General features: G+C 47.6%; 1 protein-coding gene across 3 annotated transcripts in view; it reads left to right on the top strand.

Moving 5' to 3' along the window:
* Window positions 1-18,304, top strand: part of acot7 (acyl-CoA thioesterase 7) — a 288,558-nt gene that overhangs the window by 109,467 nt on the left and 160,787 nt on the right. For all 3 annotated transcript variants that reach the window (XM_085967290.1, XM_085967292.1, XM_085967293.1), the window contains exon 4: window positions 11,905-11,996. In XM_085967290.1, coding sequence (XP_085823416.1) covers window positions 11,905-11,996 — 92 coding nt within the window. The remainder of the gene's footprint in view (window positions 1-11,904; window positions 11,997-18,304) is intronic.

Raw genomic sequence — 18,304 nt, 5'->3', positions numbered from 1 at the left:
TAGACCAAGGAATGAATGCCTCGAATATAAAGGCTCTGGAATATAAAGTACAGTAGATGGTGAATATTTTGGTGCGTATACAGGATCATTACAGGGTCAGTGCAATAGGAACTGCTAGTGCTTAGACCAGTCCTCCATATTTGGGTCTGTGATGCAAGAATTATTGGAGCTACACCTCAATGTTTCATGTTGCTCCATATACATAAGCTGCTTTGTAACACAGACCTACCTTTACTAAGTCGCCTACAACATCAAAAGAAGTGTCAGCGGTCATATAACATCAAGTGACTCATTATGCACCTCATAGAATTACAATAATCCAGCCTCAGGGATGAGGCGACAGGCATTAACCTCAGAGTTGCATGAATATCTGCAAGAAATAGTCTTAAGAATTCAGAGAGGAAATGTCACCTTTATTTTCAAAACAATTTAATTTGTTTTTTGAGACAGTCCGTAATAAGTGACAGAGTTGACTAAAATACAAAATACTGCAAATCTGAAACAAAAGCACAAAACACTGGAGACACTCAGCAGCATCTGCCGAGAGAACCCAAGTCTCTCAATGTTTTGGGTACAGGACCCTTCCTGAGAACTTCTAGATATTACAGATGAACATCATTTAAAAAGGAACAGGAACAGGAAAAGCGGGAAAAAAAAGACATAGTACAAACACACGCACAAAAAGAAATGGCATAAAAGTGCTTAGGTGGAGAACAGGAGATGGTTAAATTGCAGAAATGATATGCGCAGGAGATAAAAGAAGGCATAATGAGAGAAATAAAAGGCATTTACAAGACACAGAGGCCTAGGGGGTGCCACGCTTGCCTGGGCGCCGGAATTACCGCTCCGGACGGAGCCGCTTGCGCCAGCCCGATATTCAGTTTCAGCGCCCCAAACGGAAGCGGGACGCTGCTCGAGGCGCCCCGCGTCCCTCTTGGGGCGCTGCAACTGAAAATCGCAGCGTTACGTGCCGCAGGGCCACACGCTGCAGCATGGCGTGCTGCGGTACTGCAGGCCTTCCTCCCCTTAAAGGGGAGGGGCCTGCTGCAGCACGATCGGAGATCGCGAGTGCCGGCAAAAGAGCCCAGCACCGAGGAGAAGTGCCGGGCTCTTGGGACACAGCCGGCACTACCCGGGGGGGGGCCGGGGCTCAGGAGGCCGGGGACGGCAGCGCGGAGAGGTGCTGACAGGCGGCCAACAACAAAAATGGCCGCCCCACACCTCCTTTAATTTGCGCCTCTACCGCCGCAGGTAAGCCCCCCCTGAACCGGTTGCAAATTGCGACCGGCGCTACAGCGGGGGGCGCGACCAAATATCGCGTTCGGGGTGCTGCGCACACCGATGACGTCATCGGTGGCGGCGCAGCGCTACAGGCTAACGCCGCCATTAGCGGCCACCTGAATTTCGCGGGAGGCGTGGCCAGTGGCGCTAAAGCCACTAAGTGCCCTCTTTGGGTGCTAACTGGTGGCACAGACCACCGAATTTCTAGGCCAGAGTGTGAGAATAACTAAAGGGGTAGAAAGATGAGGTGGTGTTCCTCAAATTTGCATTGAGCTTCATTGGAACAATGTAGAAGGCCCAAGACAGAGAGGCCAGAGTGGTAATGGGGCTGCCATTGTGAGGTGACAGCAAGTGGATGACAGGTACTTTGCTCTACAACACATAGGAGCAGGAGTAGACCATTCAGTCCCTTGAGTCTGTTCTGCCATTCAGTCAGATCGTGGCTGATCTGTGCCTCAACTCCATGTACCCATCTTTGCTCCATATCCCTTGATAACTCCTATCTATTAAAAATCTGCCTATCTCAGTCTTGAAAATTTCATTTGACCCAGCATCCATAGCCTTTGGGGGAGTGAGTTACAGATTTCCACTACTCTTTGTGCGGAGAAGTGCTTCCGGTTGCACTCCTGAATAACCTAGCTCTCATTTTAAGATTGTGTTCCCCTTGTTCTGGATTCCCCCCCCCCCCCCCCTCCACCGCCAGAGGAAATAGCCTCTGTGTATCTACCCTATCGAATCATTTTATAATTTTAAACACCTCAATTAGATCATCGCTCAACCTTCTAAACTCAAGAGAATACAAATCAAGTTTATACAACCTGCCCTCATTAAGCGCTGGTATCAATCTGGCGAATCTGTGCTGTAACCACTCCAAGGCCAATTTATTCCTACTGAGATTTGGTGCCCAAAACTGAACGCAGTACTCCAGATGGGGTCTGATCAGGGCGGGAGCATTGGAATTGAAAGAAACACTTCAACTACAAAAGTGACCATCGAGGAATTATCATAGATGACTCCTGAATTGTTAGCCACTGTAGGGAATCATTTTTAATTTGGCTGCATTATAAGCACTTTTACTGGAATAATCAGAGAGGATCAAAAATGTTTTGCTTCACTAAATCTGATAACTCTGTCTTGTTGAGATTATACATAATATCTTTGTGCAATCATTGCAAGTTAATTTGTGCCTTTTAGTGCTTCATTCAGTTTGATTTTCCCTGACCTGTGGTAACATTTTCAGTTATCTCATGCATAAAGCCTACAAGAATGTAAAGTGTTGAAGTGGTCCGATAATACAGTACCTGGTGGAACTGCACGTGAGCATTTGGCTGGTTTGTACGAGAATGTTCAACGCTTACGATCTAACACACAGTTTTTAAGAGAAGCAGCAATTGAAATCCAAGGCAATAACTGTAATGGGACCAGATAATGGGTAAAATTTACAATTTAGCCCTTCTGATGAGTCAGGAGCACCTCTCAAGATTTCAGGTGTGGCAGTCAGTGCACTCGACTAGTGACCAGCATGATTTTATGTCCATTAAAATAATTGGACAGAAAGTTTTGTGGGCTACAAATCAGTCACGCTGACCCCCATTTCTGAATTCCCGATATTGGCTCCTAACACGAGAAGCCTCTGCACCTGGAGCGCTAACTCAAACTAGATCCCAATGTACGCACTTCCGTGCTTTACAATTCAAACTCCGGATAGTTTCATTTTGTGCTCGTATTATGGACTGAAGTGCTTCTTATTGACCTTAACCACAAAGTATCTAGGATGTGGCATGCTCAGGGTGAACAACAAGCCCTTTTACTGGTGGTATGTGCACTGGAGTCCATGTGGGTTGTCCTCCTAATTCCTAACCTTTCCAAAATCAGCAGAAAATAACGTGCTGATGGACCATATTCAGGGTGAACACTACTAATTAGTCTTTATTAAAAGATAGAAAAAAACACCCACACAAAAATATTCATTGAGCAGAATGAGTACAGTATTAGAATTCTTCATTTCTCACCAGTACTTTCAAACAGTACCCAAAACAATAAAGGGGAGAGTTATTCCTTATTATCAACAAGGAGGTCACATACTCCTTGGAAAACAAGAGTCTAAATGGGGGAAAGGAATCTGTGGATACAGATACACAAATCACTAAAAGTAGCTAAACAGGTTAATAAGGCCATAAAAAAGCAAACAAAGCACTGGGGTTCATTTCTAGAGGGATAGAATTGAAAAGCAGGGAAGTTCTGTTAAACAAGAATAGAACCTTGGTTAGGCCACAGTACTGTTCAACCTTTCCTAGGTATAACCGCTCAGTTCGGCTTTCGTCCTTGTAAATCTTTTTTGCATCTTCTCCAGTGTCTCGATATCCTTCTCATCATTTGGGGCGTGATCTTGCCAGCCCTGGGGAGGCGGGTTTGGAAGCGGGACTGCCGGGAAAAATGGCAGAATCTGGGGGCGGGTCTCCATGGGGGCGATTTTGTCAATGTGGGCACGTTGGAGGCGGGACTGCTGCTTGTCGGGTTTTAGTCCCGCCTCCATCGACTTGTGGCCAACCCATGCTATTTTCCCTTGATTGCCCTTGTTAAGCCAACCCAGCGGGCTTAGCAGGCCAATTAAGGGGAAGCCGGTTACGGAGAACGTCAGCGTATGACGTTTCATCTGTCAAAAAATTTTGACAGATGAATTGTCATCATTTGACAGCTCTGCGAAGCTGTCAAACACTGACATTCTCTGTTGTTTGATGAGTTCTTGTATTCAAGACTCATCAAACCTCTTTTGTGTGCAGAAATTAGATGGATGTTGCATCGGAGAATGCAACAGCCATCTGTCATCTCTGCTGGTGAGATGCGAGACTCTCCGCATCCCCAACTGTTGAAACCTGCAGGAAGAAACAAAGGTAAGTAAACATTTTCTATCACTTTCCGCTCACTTCACACACTTGCACCCATCACTTACCTTCACAGCGCACTTTTGCACCCCTCCGACCCCCGCAGACCCGCTGCTCGCCTCGCTGACCCTGGCAGGGTTTCCCGACGTCGGGAAGCCCGCACCTCTGCTGAAAAAATGGGGATAATCCTCTTAACTGCCTGTTAACTACCTCCAGGAGATGGGACCCGGCGCGGGTCAGCTAGCCGCCTCCTGGGAAGATGGCACGGAGGCGGGATGGGTACCCGCCCCCAGATTCTGCCATTTTTCCCGGCAGTCCCGCTTCCAAACCCGCCTCCCCAGGGCTGGCAAGATCACGCCCCAAATGATGAGAAGGATATCGAGACACTGGAGAAGATGCAAAAAAGATTTACAAGGACGAAAGCCGAACTGAGCGGTTATACCTAGGAAAGGTTGAACAGACTGGGGCTCTTTTCTCTAGAAATGGGAAGACTGAAGGGTGAGCTGATAGAGGTCTTTAAGATTACGAAAGGGTTTGATAAGGTAGACGTAGAGAAAAGTTTTCCACTTGTGGCGTGTCCAAAACTCGGGACCATAAATATAAGGTAGTCACTAATAACTCCAATAGGGAATTCAAGAGAAATGTCAGAGAGTGGTTAGAATGTGGAACTCCCTACCATAAGTTGAGGCGAATAGCATAGATGCATTTAAGGGGAAGCTAGATAAGCACATGACGGAGAAAGGAATAGAAGGGTTAGAAGAAGTAGGGTGGGAGGAGGCTCGGGTGGAGCATAAACACCGGCATGGACCAGTTGGGCCGAATGGCCTGTTTCTGTGCTGGACATTCTATGTAATTCTATGTATGTATGTTGTGCTCCAGTGAATCAGCAGCAGCAGTGCAGGCCGGCTGCAAGGGAGAGAACAGAACATTGGGGGACAGAGATGAAGTAGTATGTCGGCTAGCAGTTTCCAGCTGGGTAGCTCTGGGGAAGCAGGAGGCTTTCGCTTCTCTAAGTAGGCAAACCTCATTACACCTCTGTAATTAATGCCTTGCAACTTCACGTGAGTTGGTGTAAATGAGCGGGTTGCAAAATATAATCTTTTATTTTTTATATAATAAAATACTTTGAAAGAAACACCTTGCGGAATAATTTTCAAATTCATCATGCTTAGAATGTTTTTCAGGAGGACAGTTCAAACACCAGGAGTTCTATTATGTTTTTAAACTTGTCCTTTGGCATAATTTCCAACAGGGGAATTGATAGATTTGGTTTAAAATTACAGTTTATATGTGTTACTTGTGTTTATTGGCAGATGTTATATGAGCAAGCCTGAGCTGACATGAATAAGCTTGCATAGCAACACAACATTGAAGGTGTTGTATAATGCTATAATGCCATGCTGGTTTGTTGGCTAGCTTTACAGTCATAAACAGACTTAGATGGGCTCAAGACAGCTGTGTTCCAGCCCAACACCCCAGTCCCTCCCTCATCCCAGCTTGGCACCTTACAGCCTTGCTCAAATCGGGAACAAACTGTGCGGTGAATTAATGGGCATGATTGTAAGGCTCGAAGCTTTTAACACCAATCCCAACATTGAGCTCAGCAAAGCAAGCACCAACAGAGAGGTAGGTGTTTCATTAGTGTTCACAGATTAGGTATGTTAAAGACTTGATTTTCAGTTAGCAAGACCCAGTCACATTGATTAACATGTGTAAGTGAAAGAGGGCATGGAGTCTGATTTTAAATAACCTTAAGCTAAAATTACAAACCAATGATGCATTTAACATTGCAAAAGGGTGTTCCATTCATACAGCCAGTTTTCCAAATCTAACACTCCAAGGCTTGCCAACTCTGATTGGACATATTCCTGGAGGTTTCATCACATGACCTCCTGCCCCCGCACTGGTCCCGCCCCCATACTCCTGCCATTGGTTGCCCGCCACGTCCATCCTCGAGGTGCCCCGCCTTCCCACACTAATTGGAAAGGGAACAGACTCTTCATTACCTGATTGGATGACTCTTGACTGTCAGTGAAGCAGCCTTTTCCCCATTTTTATAACTAATAAGCAAAAGGTGTTCAAAGAAAATGAAAAAAAACCCCACTATTTTAATGCCCCTTATGATTTCTCTCCTGGGTTACGTGCAGCAGTGTCCTGGAGATTAATCTTTAATTCCTGGAGACTCCAGGGCAATCCTGGAGGGTTGGCGACCCTAAACACTCGTTTGGAATATAAAGCAACCAAAACTTGGTCACTATGCCTGAACAATGAGGCACATCTCAACTGCTGGTCCCCAGACGTAACTCCGAGTTTTGGATTCACTGAAGGAGCTTTTAAATCTCGCTGTGCAACGAGTTAATGTGTTAATATGAAATGACCCCCAGCGCTTGTAGTTAACCTGGCTGCTTTAAATCGGTTCAGGCCTTTGTTAACGTTGCAAGATTTCAGACAGACGTTAATGCGTTAGAATAGCTGCAGCATGTGCCTCTGTAACAGCAGTCACTGTACTTCAAAGTAATTCATTCTGTGTGATGTACTGTGGTAAACCACGTTCACTATCGTTAGCACTGTTCACCACTGTTCGTTATAACTGTATCACTGACCACTATTGTATCACGGTACGAGGTCGCCTCTTGCCACACTGCTATACCTGGGATGACCACTGCCGACTCCGCCTTGGCTCCACCCACCAGGCCAGGTATAAAGGTGAGCGACTGGCTGGTATTCCTCCTGCTTGGATCGGATCACCCACGAGAGTGGGCTGTTATTTAGTCAATAAAAACCTTTAGTCACCTTCGTAACTCTTCGCCTTTTATTGGAGGAATTGATAGGTATATCAATTTTATTGACTAAATTTAATGATGTCCGACAACGAGTCACAACCGGCGGAGGAGCCACCAGCGCAGCTCCCAGGAGCACAGCCACACCAGCCAGCTTGGCTGCGAGCCCTCAGACCGCCGTACCTGGACCTGAACCCACGAGCAGCAAACTCAGCCGCAGACTTTAAACACTGGCTGGTCTGCTTCGAATCATACCTGAGAGAATCCAGCGTCCCTCAGGCATCCAAACTAAGTGTCCTGCAGGCACAACTGAGCCCGAGAGTATACACTCTCATCGAGGACATGACTACCTACGAGACCGCCATCAACCTGCTGAAACAGAAGTACCGGACCCCGGTAAACTACATGTACGCTAGGCACCTCCTAAGATCACGGCCGCAACAGCCAGGAGAATCAGTAGCCGAATTCTCACAGGCGCTATATGCACTCGCCAGGAACTGTGACTTTAAATCGGTGTCGGCAGCCGAAAATACTGAAGATAATATCCGCGACGCATTCCTGAAAGGCCTACGGTCCGAGTACTCACGGCAAAGACTGCTGGAAGCTAAAGACCTCAGCATGGAAAAAGCTGAAGCCCTCGCTATCTCCCTGGAAGTGGCCCACCAAGATCAGGAAGCATTCACCAGGTACTGCTCGCGACCCTGGGACTCGGGCCCGACCCCTACCACAGCACCCTTCCCAGCGCCGCCCCCGGGACCTACCTCTGCGTCGGCGTCCCGGACCCGACCGGCCCTGCCACCCCCGGCACCGGCCCCGACATCGGGCATCCGCGATCGGGCCGCCGGCTGTTTTTTTTTGTGGCCAGGAGAAGCACCCGAGGTCGCGCTGCCCAGCCAAGAACTCCATATGTAGAACCTGCCTGAAGAAAGGCCACTTCTCCAAGGCCTGCAGGAGCGGATCCTCAGAGGCCAGCAGTGCCGCATGCGAACTATGGGGGCGGCCATCTTCGTTTAGGGCAACTGAGGCCAGCATCCCCACACATGAGTCATGGGGGCGGCCATCTTTGTTTAGGGCAACTGAGGCCAGCATCCCCACACATGAGTCATGGGGGCGGCCATCTTTGATTAAGGCAACCGACCCCAATAGTGCCTCATGGGGCCCTACCTCGTGGGAGACGCCATTTTACTCACCACGCCCGACCGCCTCGCCCGCAGATGACAACGACTCGCTCAGCTACACACTAGCTTCCGTCACCCTGGACCAAGCCCGCCCGCACCATCTGTCCAAGTCAATGATGGACATCAAAGTGAACGGCCACGCCACGACCTGCCTGTTCGACAGCGGAAGCACGGAGAGCTTCATCCACCCAGACACGGTGAGCCACTACTCCCTCTCTGTCCTACCAACGCGCAGCCGAATCTCGATGGCATCGAGGTCCCACGCCACGGACATCAGCGGCTACTGTGTCGTGACCCTGTCGGTTAAGGGCACGGAGTATAAAAACTTTAAACTCCTCGTCCTCCCCCATCTCTGCGCTGCCGTCCTACTAGGGCTGGACTTCCAATCCCACCTCCAAAGCGTAACCCTAGCATACGGTGGACCCCTCCCACCACTCACAGTCAACAACCAGCAAACGTTAAACCGCCCACCGCGTAACACCTGCAGCCTCTCCACCCTCAAGGTCCCGCCACCCTCTCTGTTTGCTAACCTTACCCCTGACTGCAAACCCGTCGCTACCAAAAGCAGGCGGTATAGCGCCGGGGACAGAGCCTTCATTAGCTCTGAGGTGCGGCGCCTCCTGAAAGAGGGCATTATCGAGGGGAGCAGCAGCCCCTGGCGTGCCCAGGTCGTAGTCGTAAAGACCGGCGATAAAAACCGCCTGGTCATCGACTACAGCCAGACCATAAACAGATATACCCAGCTGGACGCATACCCCCTCCCCCGCATATCTGACATGGTCAATCAGATTGCACAGTATAAAGTATTCTCGACCATCGACCTGAAGTCGGCCTACCACCAACTCCCTATCCACCCTGAGGACCGCCAGTATACCGCCTTCGAGGCGAATGGGCGCCTATACCACTTCCTTAGGGTCCCCTTCGGTGTCACTAATGGGGTCTCGGTCTTCCAAAGGGAGATGGACCAGATGGTTGACCAGAACGAACTGCAGGCTACATTCCCCTACCTAGATAACGTCACTATCTGCGGCCGCGACCAGCAGGAACATGACGCGAATCTGGAGAAATTCCTCCGTACGGCCCAACGGCTGAACCTCACCTACAATAAGGAGAAATGCGTGTTTAACACCACGCGCCTTGCCATCCTCGGCTGCGTAGTGGAGAACGGAATCATCGGCCCCGACCCAGAAAGAATGCGCCCCCTCATGGAGCTACCCCTCCCCCACTGCCCTAAAGCACTTAGGAGAACCCTGGGGCTTTTCGCCTACTATGCCCAATGGGTACCCAATTACGCGGACAAAGCCAGACCCCTCCTGAAAGCCACTTCCTTCCCCCTCACGGAGGAGGCGTGCGCGGCCTTCTCCCTCATTAAGGGAGACATAGCCAAGGCCACGATGCACGCAGTGGACGAGTCCATCCCCTTTCAGGTGGAGAGCGACGCCTCCGACTTCGCCTTAGCCGCCACCCTAAACCAGGAGGGGAGGCCAGTGGCCTTCTTCTCAAGGACCCTACAGGGCCCCGAGATCCGACATTCGTCGGTCGAGAAAGAGGCCCAGGCGATCGTGGAGGCAGTACGGCGCTGGAGGCACTACCTGGCAGGCAAACGATTTACCCTCCTCACCGACCAGCGTTCGGTGGCTTTCATGTTTAATAACAAGCTGAAGGGCAAAATCAAGAATGACAAGATTTTGAGATGGAGAATCGAGCTCTCCACCTACGATTATGAGATCTTGTACCGGCCAGGCAAGCTGAACGAATCCCCTGATGCCCTTTCACGAATGACATGCGCCAGCGCGCATATCGATAGGCTTCAGACCCTCCACGACCAGCTCTGCCACCCCGGAGTCACCAGACTCTACCATTTCATTAAGGCCCGCAACCTGACCTACTCCATCGAGGAGGTCAGGACCATGACCAGGAACTGCCAGACCTGTGCGGAGTGCAAACCGCACTTCTATAGGCCGGACCGAGCAAGCCTGATCAAGGCCACCCGCCCCTTCGAGCGCCTGAGCATCGACTTTAAGGGGCCCCTCCCGTCCTCTGACCGTAATGTGTACTTCCTCAACATCGTTGATGAGTACTCCCGTTTCCCCTTTGCCTTCCCCTGCCCCGACATGACCAGTAGCACGGTCATTAAGTGCCTGAATGCCCTCTTCGCCTTGTTCGGGTTCCCGAACTATATACACAGCGACCGGGGCTCCTCCTTCATGAGCGAGGAACTCCGGCAATTCCTCCTAGAGAGAGGTATTGCAGCAAGCAGGACCACCAGCTACAACCCCAGAGGTAACGGTCAGGTGGAAAGAGAGAACGCGACGGTATGGAAGGCCGTCCTCTTAGCCTTAAAGTCTAAGGGCCTCCCAACCTCCCGCTGGCAAGAAGTCCTCCCGACAGCGCTGCACTCCATCCGGTCATTACTTTGCACGGCCACTAACACCACCCCCCATGAACGAATGTTCGTTTTCCCCAGGAAGTCGACTACGGGAACCACTCTACCAACCTGGCTGACCGCCCCGGGGCCGGTCTGGCTGCGGAAACACGTGAGGACCCATAAAACGGACCCCCTGGTCGAGAGGGTGAACCTCCTGCACGCCAACCCCCAGTACGCCTACGTGGCGTACCCAGACGGGCGGGAGGACACTGTCTCCCTACGAGACCTCGCACCCTCAGCCGATCCGGAAACACCGCCACCACCCCCCCCAACCTCAGTCCAGGTAGACGGCATGCCGGAACCCCACGAGCCCTCGCCGACCACGCAAACACCAGCATCAACACCGGATAAGGCACCAGCACCGGATAAGGCAACACCACCGCTGCGGCGATCGGAGAGGCTTACGAAGCCTCCGGACAGACTGACCTACCAGAATTGGTAGTACACTTCACCCCGCCGGACTTAATTCTAAACAAGGGGTGAATGTGGTAAACCACGTTCACTATCGTTAGCACTGTTCACCACTGTTCGTTATAACTGTATCACTGACCACTATTGTATCACGGTACGAGGTCGCCTCTTGCCACACTGCTATACCTGGGATGACCACTGCCGACTCCGCCTTGGCTCCACCCACCAGGCCAGGTATAAAGGTGAGCGACTGGCTGGTATTCCTCCTGCTTGGATCGGATCACCCACGAGAGTGGGCTGTTATTTAGTCAATAAAAACCTTTAGTCACCTTCGTAACTCTTCGCCTTTTATTGGAGGAATTGATAGGTATATCATGTACATCCCTATGTTTTTGTGGCTATAATCTATGTAATTTCTGAGAAACATGACGAGGCACTCTATAGATGCAAGTCTCATTTCTGTAAAATTAATTGGGAACATTTTTACATTCTGTTGTTGATCTAGCAACATGCCAACTCTAATTGTGTTGTGAAAGTGCCATTGTGTAGTTTTGCACATTTGGACACACGACTCTTTCCCTGCTCAGAATCACTAATATTACACAGCCTTCGTTCTAGATTTCTGATTTTCCGCTACTTCCTTCGCTCCACCATTGGCGGCCGTGGCTTTAGCTGTCTAAACTCTGGAACTCCCCTCCCTAAACCGCTCCACCTCTCTACCTCTCTCCTCCTTTAAGACGCGCCTTAAAGCCTACCTCTTTGACCAATCTTTTAGTCTTCCGTCCTAATATCTCCTTATGTGGTTCGGTGTCAAATTCTGTCTGATTACGCTCTTGTGCAGCGCCGTGGGACGTTTTATCCCGTTAAAGGAGCTGTATAAATGCAAGTTGTTGTTGTTCTAGATGATCTGAATTAAGAAAAGATTTTTTTGTCATTTCTAGGTGCTAAGCGACTGACCAACAGGGCAACACTGTGGTATGTGGCGCTGTCCGTGGAGAATGTAGATAAAGTGGTCGCGATTCCTTCTATAGAGGTAACTAATCTAATGTGCTGCACATTTCATTTCTTGATTTTGTAAAAAGGGGAAATCAATTCTATGTAAAAGATGAGATAAAAAGAAAAAAACACACATGCTGGAAATCTGAATTAAAAACAGAAAATAGTGGAAAAGCACAGCAGGTCAGGTAAGCAGCATTTAAAATAGTCTGTCAGGTTAACATTTCGGTTGGGACTCCTTATCAGAACTGAGCTGATTATTATTTCCAACCTGTTTAGCGGGTAGTAGCTTTCACTACATTGCTCAGAAAAAAAACACTTGGCACAAGATTTTGAAACCCCGTCGAGCCATGTGGGGAAGTCCAACCAATTACTTTGCACCTCAGGGGCCACCATAGTTTCTCTTCCATTCAGTGCATTCCGAATAATCTATGATGGTAACATGACTGCAAAGCTTTGACCCATAAGTAAATAAAATCATTTGGAAATATAGTAAAATGAACACCAAAATTGCAGAAGCACACTGGATTTTTTACATGAAGTTGCATTCAGCGTGCGCTTTAACTACTAATTTTACAATGTTTAATTCCTGATTGTTCCCTTTGTCCCTCTCTGATTTATTTAGATTTTCTCAATTGGACTGGTGATGTTGTAACACTGGATTACCTTGAATGCATTTTGTCACTATCCAGTCCTACTCACCCATAGGAAATAGTGCATTTCATAGAATCATACAGCACAGAAGGAGGCCATTCGGCCCATCTTTGAAAGAGCTGTCTAATTAGTCCCAGTCACCTGCTTTTACCCCGTAGCTCTGTAATTTTCTCCCCTTCAAGGCAGGATACATTGGCCTTGGAGAGAGGGCAGCGGAGGTTTACCAGAATGATACCCGGAGTCCAAGGGTTAAATTAGGAGGAGAGATTACACAAACTAGGGTGGTATTCCTGGAATTTAGAAAGTTGAGTGATTTGATCAAAGTTTTCAAGATATTAAAGGGAACAGATAGGGTAGATAGAGAGAAACTATTTCCGCTGGTTGGGGAGTCGAGGACTAGGGGGCATAGTCTAAAAATTAGAGCCAGACCTTTCAGGAGTGAAATTAGGAAATACTTCTACACACAAAGGGTGGTAGAAGTTTGAAACTCTCTTCCGCAAACGGCAATTGATGCTAGATCAATTAATTTTAAATCTGTGATTAATAAATCTTTGTTAACCAAAGGTATTAAGGGATATGGGGCAAAGGCAAGTATATGGAGTTAGATCACAGATCAGCCATGATCTCACTGAATGGTGGAACAGACCCAAGGGGTTAAATGGCCTCCTCCTGTTCCTATGTTCCTATTTATCCAATTCTCTTTTGAAAGTTACTATTGAACCTGCTGCCACTATTTGTGGATGAAGACCACCAAATCCCACCCAACTAAACTGAAATAGGTCTCCCCCCGCCCACCCCCCCCCAGAGATGAATGTGTTGAAAATGCTTGTGAGTGGTTGGTAAACATTGGGTGGGCTCTGCTAGCAAATATCTATTTTTGGGACGTGACCAGTATACGGGAAACTCTTTTTTATCCGGCACCGATGGGACCGGAATGGTGCCGGTTTATCAAAAAGTCCGGATTACAGAGAGGTATAGTAAAAGGTACGAGAGCCCCGTACATGGCCACAGATCCAGGCGTCCCTGTTGCATAGCAACAGGTGCAGGAACCCCGGCCACAGACCAAGCGTCCCTGTTGCATAACAACAGGTGCAGGAACCCCAGTTACATGGCCACAGATCCAGGAACGGCCACTAATATGAAGTAAAACTTACCTGAACCTACTCCTGCATTTTGCCGGTTAACAGAGATTTCCGGTTATTTAGGTGCCGATAAATCGAGAGTTTCCTGTATTAAGATTGGGCAAAGGCCCATCTTACTGTTTCAAGCCAAAATCACACAGAACAACTGGCTGCACTGAAACTGGCATCAGTGAAAATAAAATGGGTGCATCAAAATAATTAAATATAAAAGGTTTAATAGTGCCGCAGTGCTCATTTTCACAGCAGGCATCCACAAAGCTGGTCGATACCAGGGACTGTATTTTTATTAAATCAAAATTGGGCAAGAAGAAGCCATCTTACTGCCCTAGTGTAAACTTTCTGTTGAGAGATCTGAATCACTAGTTTAATCAACTGCCTTTCACCCGGTGTGAGACATGAAAATAGCGTAACCAGTGCTGAGACTTATTGTCATGCCATTGTCAATGAAGCCGGTTATTGTATCCCTCTTAAGCCACAGCCATCCTTGTAGTGCTTTACACTGGGGGGAAACTGAAAGAGTCAATTTCCCAGAACTATTTTTGCTCAGCTTAATGGCTTATGTGTGTGAAGAGGTGGTGGGGGGGAAGTACATCTTCACCTGTAGCTAGGTGGAGCATGATGTATGCTTAGTAATTAAATACAGCCATTCAATATATATATTCTCTGATAAATGTAACTGGTGGAAAAGAATGATTAAACAATGGAATTCCATCAGTATATCCAAGGAAGCACTGTTGATTTCTACTGAGGCCTGAGTTCTGATTACATTCGGAGCTAAGGAGCTCTGGGAGCTGCCATTTCAGTGCTGCAGCTTATTCAAAAATCATTTGCATTCGTCTGGGGAAATCAAAGGTTAGACTTGCTTTTTCACAACTGTACAGCAAAAGGAAGAAAGACTTGCATTTATATAGTGCCTTTCATGACCTTGGGACGTCCCAAAGTGCATCACAGCCACCGAAGTACTTTTGAAATGTGATCACTGTTGTAATGTAGGAAACGCGGCAGCCAATTTGCGCACAGCAAGGTCCCACAAACAGCAATGTGATAGTGACCAGATAATCTGTTTAATTGATGTTGGTTGAGGGATAAATATTGGCCAGGACAATGTGGCTTTTCTTTTTCTGTCATTTGTTTCTATTGGAAAGGGCTCTTAACTACAGAGCTTATCCTCCACCCATTGAGGCAAGTCAGCAGAAGTGTGCTAAGGGTAGTGTTTCATAAGTTAAAGGGACACGATCTGCATTAAAAACTGTTTGACAAACCATTATCTGTTGGGGGGGGGATCATGGGGAGGAGAAGAGCCATTTTTTTGTTACACTGATGCCACATACAACTGATGCGGTGTTGAAGGAAAAGCACAAATGATGAAAATCTGAGATAAAGGCTGTAAATGTTATAAAAGAACAACAAATCGATCGGCATCTCTTAGAAAATGAAAGGTTATTGTTCAGGTGAACAGAAGTGCATGAATTGTTGTGCTTTGATGTGGTTTGCGTCATAATCTGGGTATGCTGAACTCTTTCATAAAGACAGTGCCTCTTTAGCATCATATCTTTTGTGTTTGAATAAAGGGAAGTATTTTAATTTAGATTTTTTTTTTGCAAAATGGATTGATTAGGTTTGAAGAGACTTAAAAAACAAGACCTGGGGGGAAAAATTCAGTACCGCCCCGTTTGGGGCGCCATTATCGGCCGTGCGTAAAGTTTAGAGCCTGGCGCTAATTATCACCTCCGACAGCAAACTTGGCTTTTATCGCTCCTGGAGGTGATTGGAGCACTAAATCAGGCGCTTAACACCTGTCTTAAGGCGCAAAGGCCGAGGAGCGAGGCGCTACCTCAGAGCGCTGGCAAAGCAAGGAAGGGCAAATCAAAATAAACCTGCAAAGTGCTGCTCAGTACCCAAAACTCCTTCACACAGCATTGAATCTCTCCAGAAGTCTCTCAATTCAATTCAATTCAAATCGCTTTATTGGCATGATGACAAGGTACATCTTATGTTGCCAAAGCATCGAAAAACATTTATGGTTGAACACATAAACGCAGATCTATCCATACAGTGTATAAACAGATATATCCCTGAGTGTATAAATATACATTCATATAATTTGTATATACTCTTTTCTTAGATTTAATGGTTGTCCCTCTGTTTATGGCAAGCTGTAACATAGTGTGCTGCTAAGGTTACACAATTTCTCTGTTCCCCTAGTAGGTATGGGAGTTTTTGGTCGTCATTCAAATTTCTGAATTCAGGGCATATTTTTGTGAATTTTGGGTAGAAATTCTCCCTTATGCCCTGATATTTTCCACAAGCTGTGAGGAAGTGCATGTCTGTCTCCACCACTCCCTGACTGCAGTGAGAGCATATCTTGTTCTCTGTGTCTGCCTTTTTCGATAGCCAGGCTATGCTCACTAAGTCTGTACATAGTCAAGGTTTTTCTCAATTTGCTATCTTTTACCGTGGTCAGGTATTCAGCCATGTTGTATTGTCTGTTTAGGGCCAAGTAGCAATTGAGTTTGTTTTGGGTTTTTGTTGTTTCTGCCCAATATGACAGATATTTTTCCTTTTGCTTAGTGACAATTGTGTTGGGTCGAATTCTCTGTGCTACGATGTCACTGTCCTGGGGCTGGTTATTGTTAGTAGTGTTAGTAGTTACTTCACTGAGTCCCAGGACTAGTTGACTGAGGGTATTCTTCTTTATGATCCTCTCTTGGCATTTCAGGGCTTCGTAATGATAGCAGTGGGGGTTGCTCATTTTTAGGTGTTTCCAAAATTTGGTGGCTCTTTTTTGTCTCTCTCTCTCTCTCTCTCTCTCTCTCTCAGAATGCGTGGTGCAAAAATGTCACCGACAAAAAAAGGCAGGAAGCGGTCGCCTTTAAATAGCGCTCCCCTAGTCCCTTTCTGACAGCATAACGCTCCCCTCAACCTGTCGTTGCTAGCGGCAGGCAGTAAGGCAGGGGGCGCCACTCAGTATCCAGTCCAGGGCGCTAACGGGGCGTTGCGCACTCGACTGACGTCACAATCTGCCGGCACAGGAGATCGTGGCGGTAGTGTTTAGCGCCGCCGCAAAATGTCTAGTTAATTTCGCGAGCGGCTCAAACATCGCCGCGCCCGGGCGCTAGTTGCTTTGTGCCCCATTAGCGCCCTCTTAAGCCGCTAACGGGAGGCGCAAACAATTGAATTTTCCCCCCCCCCCCCCCCCCCCCCGGTGTTCTGAAGTACAATTAACATATTTGGACAGAAATTCATTAACAATTATCATCATGATCTTGCTACAAAACTTAAAGACTGAAGAACATTGCAAAATTGTCGTGGCAAATGGACAGCTGAAAAGAATTGCAAAATAAGTCCAGGAAATACCCAGTGAAACAATTTCTTCTTCAGAATAACACTCCAAGAGAAAAAAATACTTTTAGTTTCAAAACTTGTGGGTTTATATCAGCACTAGTCTGCACTTCCCTTCATTGAACTTTTGACATTTGGTTCAATCCTCCCACTACTATACCATATTTCCATTACATCTCACACCCAGATTTTTCCCACGACCTTGTGTCTAGAGGAAGCCTGGTTTTTACTTTGAGAACATTTCTGTCAGATACAAACTAAAGGATGTGATATACCCAGATCCCGGTCCCTTGCTCTTGTACTACAAAAAGGAGGAGAAACTGCAGCTTGATGTGAAACTGTATTCCACGGTTGAGATATCACATGTACCGGCGTTGAGCAATTTAACCAGTAGCCCTTAAACGCTGGAGGCCGCTCAAAAAAAAACAGTCTGAAACCTTTGTTGCCTTCTATTTTCGTGGGACTAGGAGGAGGAATGCTCCTCCTGGCTCCACAAAAATACTTGGCCCGCTGCTGCCCCACCCTGCCTTCCGCAATTGGCCGAGTTCCCACCTTCCCCAATCGGCAAGCTGCATCGGAAAGCTGGCTTGGCCCGTGTAGCTCGCCGGATCGATGTCAATGAGACCCGGCCCTCAAAGTGGCTCGGGCCGCACGGCAGCAACAGCGGGCAACGGGCGGGCACACTCGGCCTGTCAACCATCCATATTGTGCCAAAATTGATCCTGTAATCTTTGTTGGAAATTTACAATATGTGGTAATAAATGATCATTGTAATTGTTTTTTATTATTTAATTTGTTGAGAGCACTTTCTGCTCATCAAGGTGAAGAAAAAAAAGAAAGACTTGCATTTATATAGCGCCTTTCACGATCACCAGACGTCTCAAAGCGCTTTACAGCCAATTAAGTACTTTTGAAGTGTAGTCACTGTTGTAATGTGGGAAACGCGGCAGCCAATTTGCGCACAGCAAGCTCCCACAAACAATGTGATAATGACCAGATAATCTGTTTTAGTGATGTTGGTTGAGGGATAAATATTGGCCAGCCCACCGGGGATAACTCCCCTGCTCTTCTTCGAAATAGTGCCATGGGATCTTTTACGTCCACCTGGGAGGGCAGACTGGGCCTCGGTTTAACATCTCATCCGAAAGGCGGCACCTCTGACAGTGCAGCACTCCCTCAGCACTGCACTGGACTGTCAGCCTAGCTT

This window comes from Somniosus microcephalus, chromosome 25 (genome assembly GCF_052327205.1).
Source record: "Somniosus microcephalus isolate GS21.2 chromosome 25, FLI_Smic_1.0, whole genome shotgun sequence".
Classification (NCBI taxonomy): Eukaryota; Metazoa; Chordata; class Chondrichthyes; order Squaliformes; family Somniosidae; genus Somniosus; species Somniosus microcephalus.
This window is presented reverse-complemented; position numbering and strand designations above follow the sequence as displayed.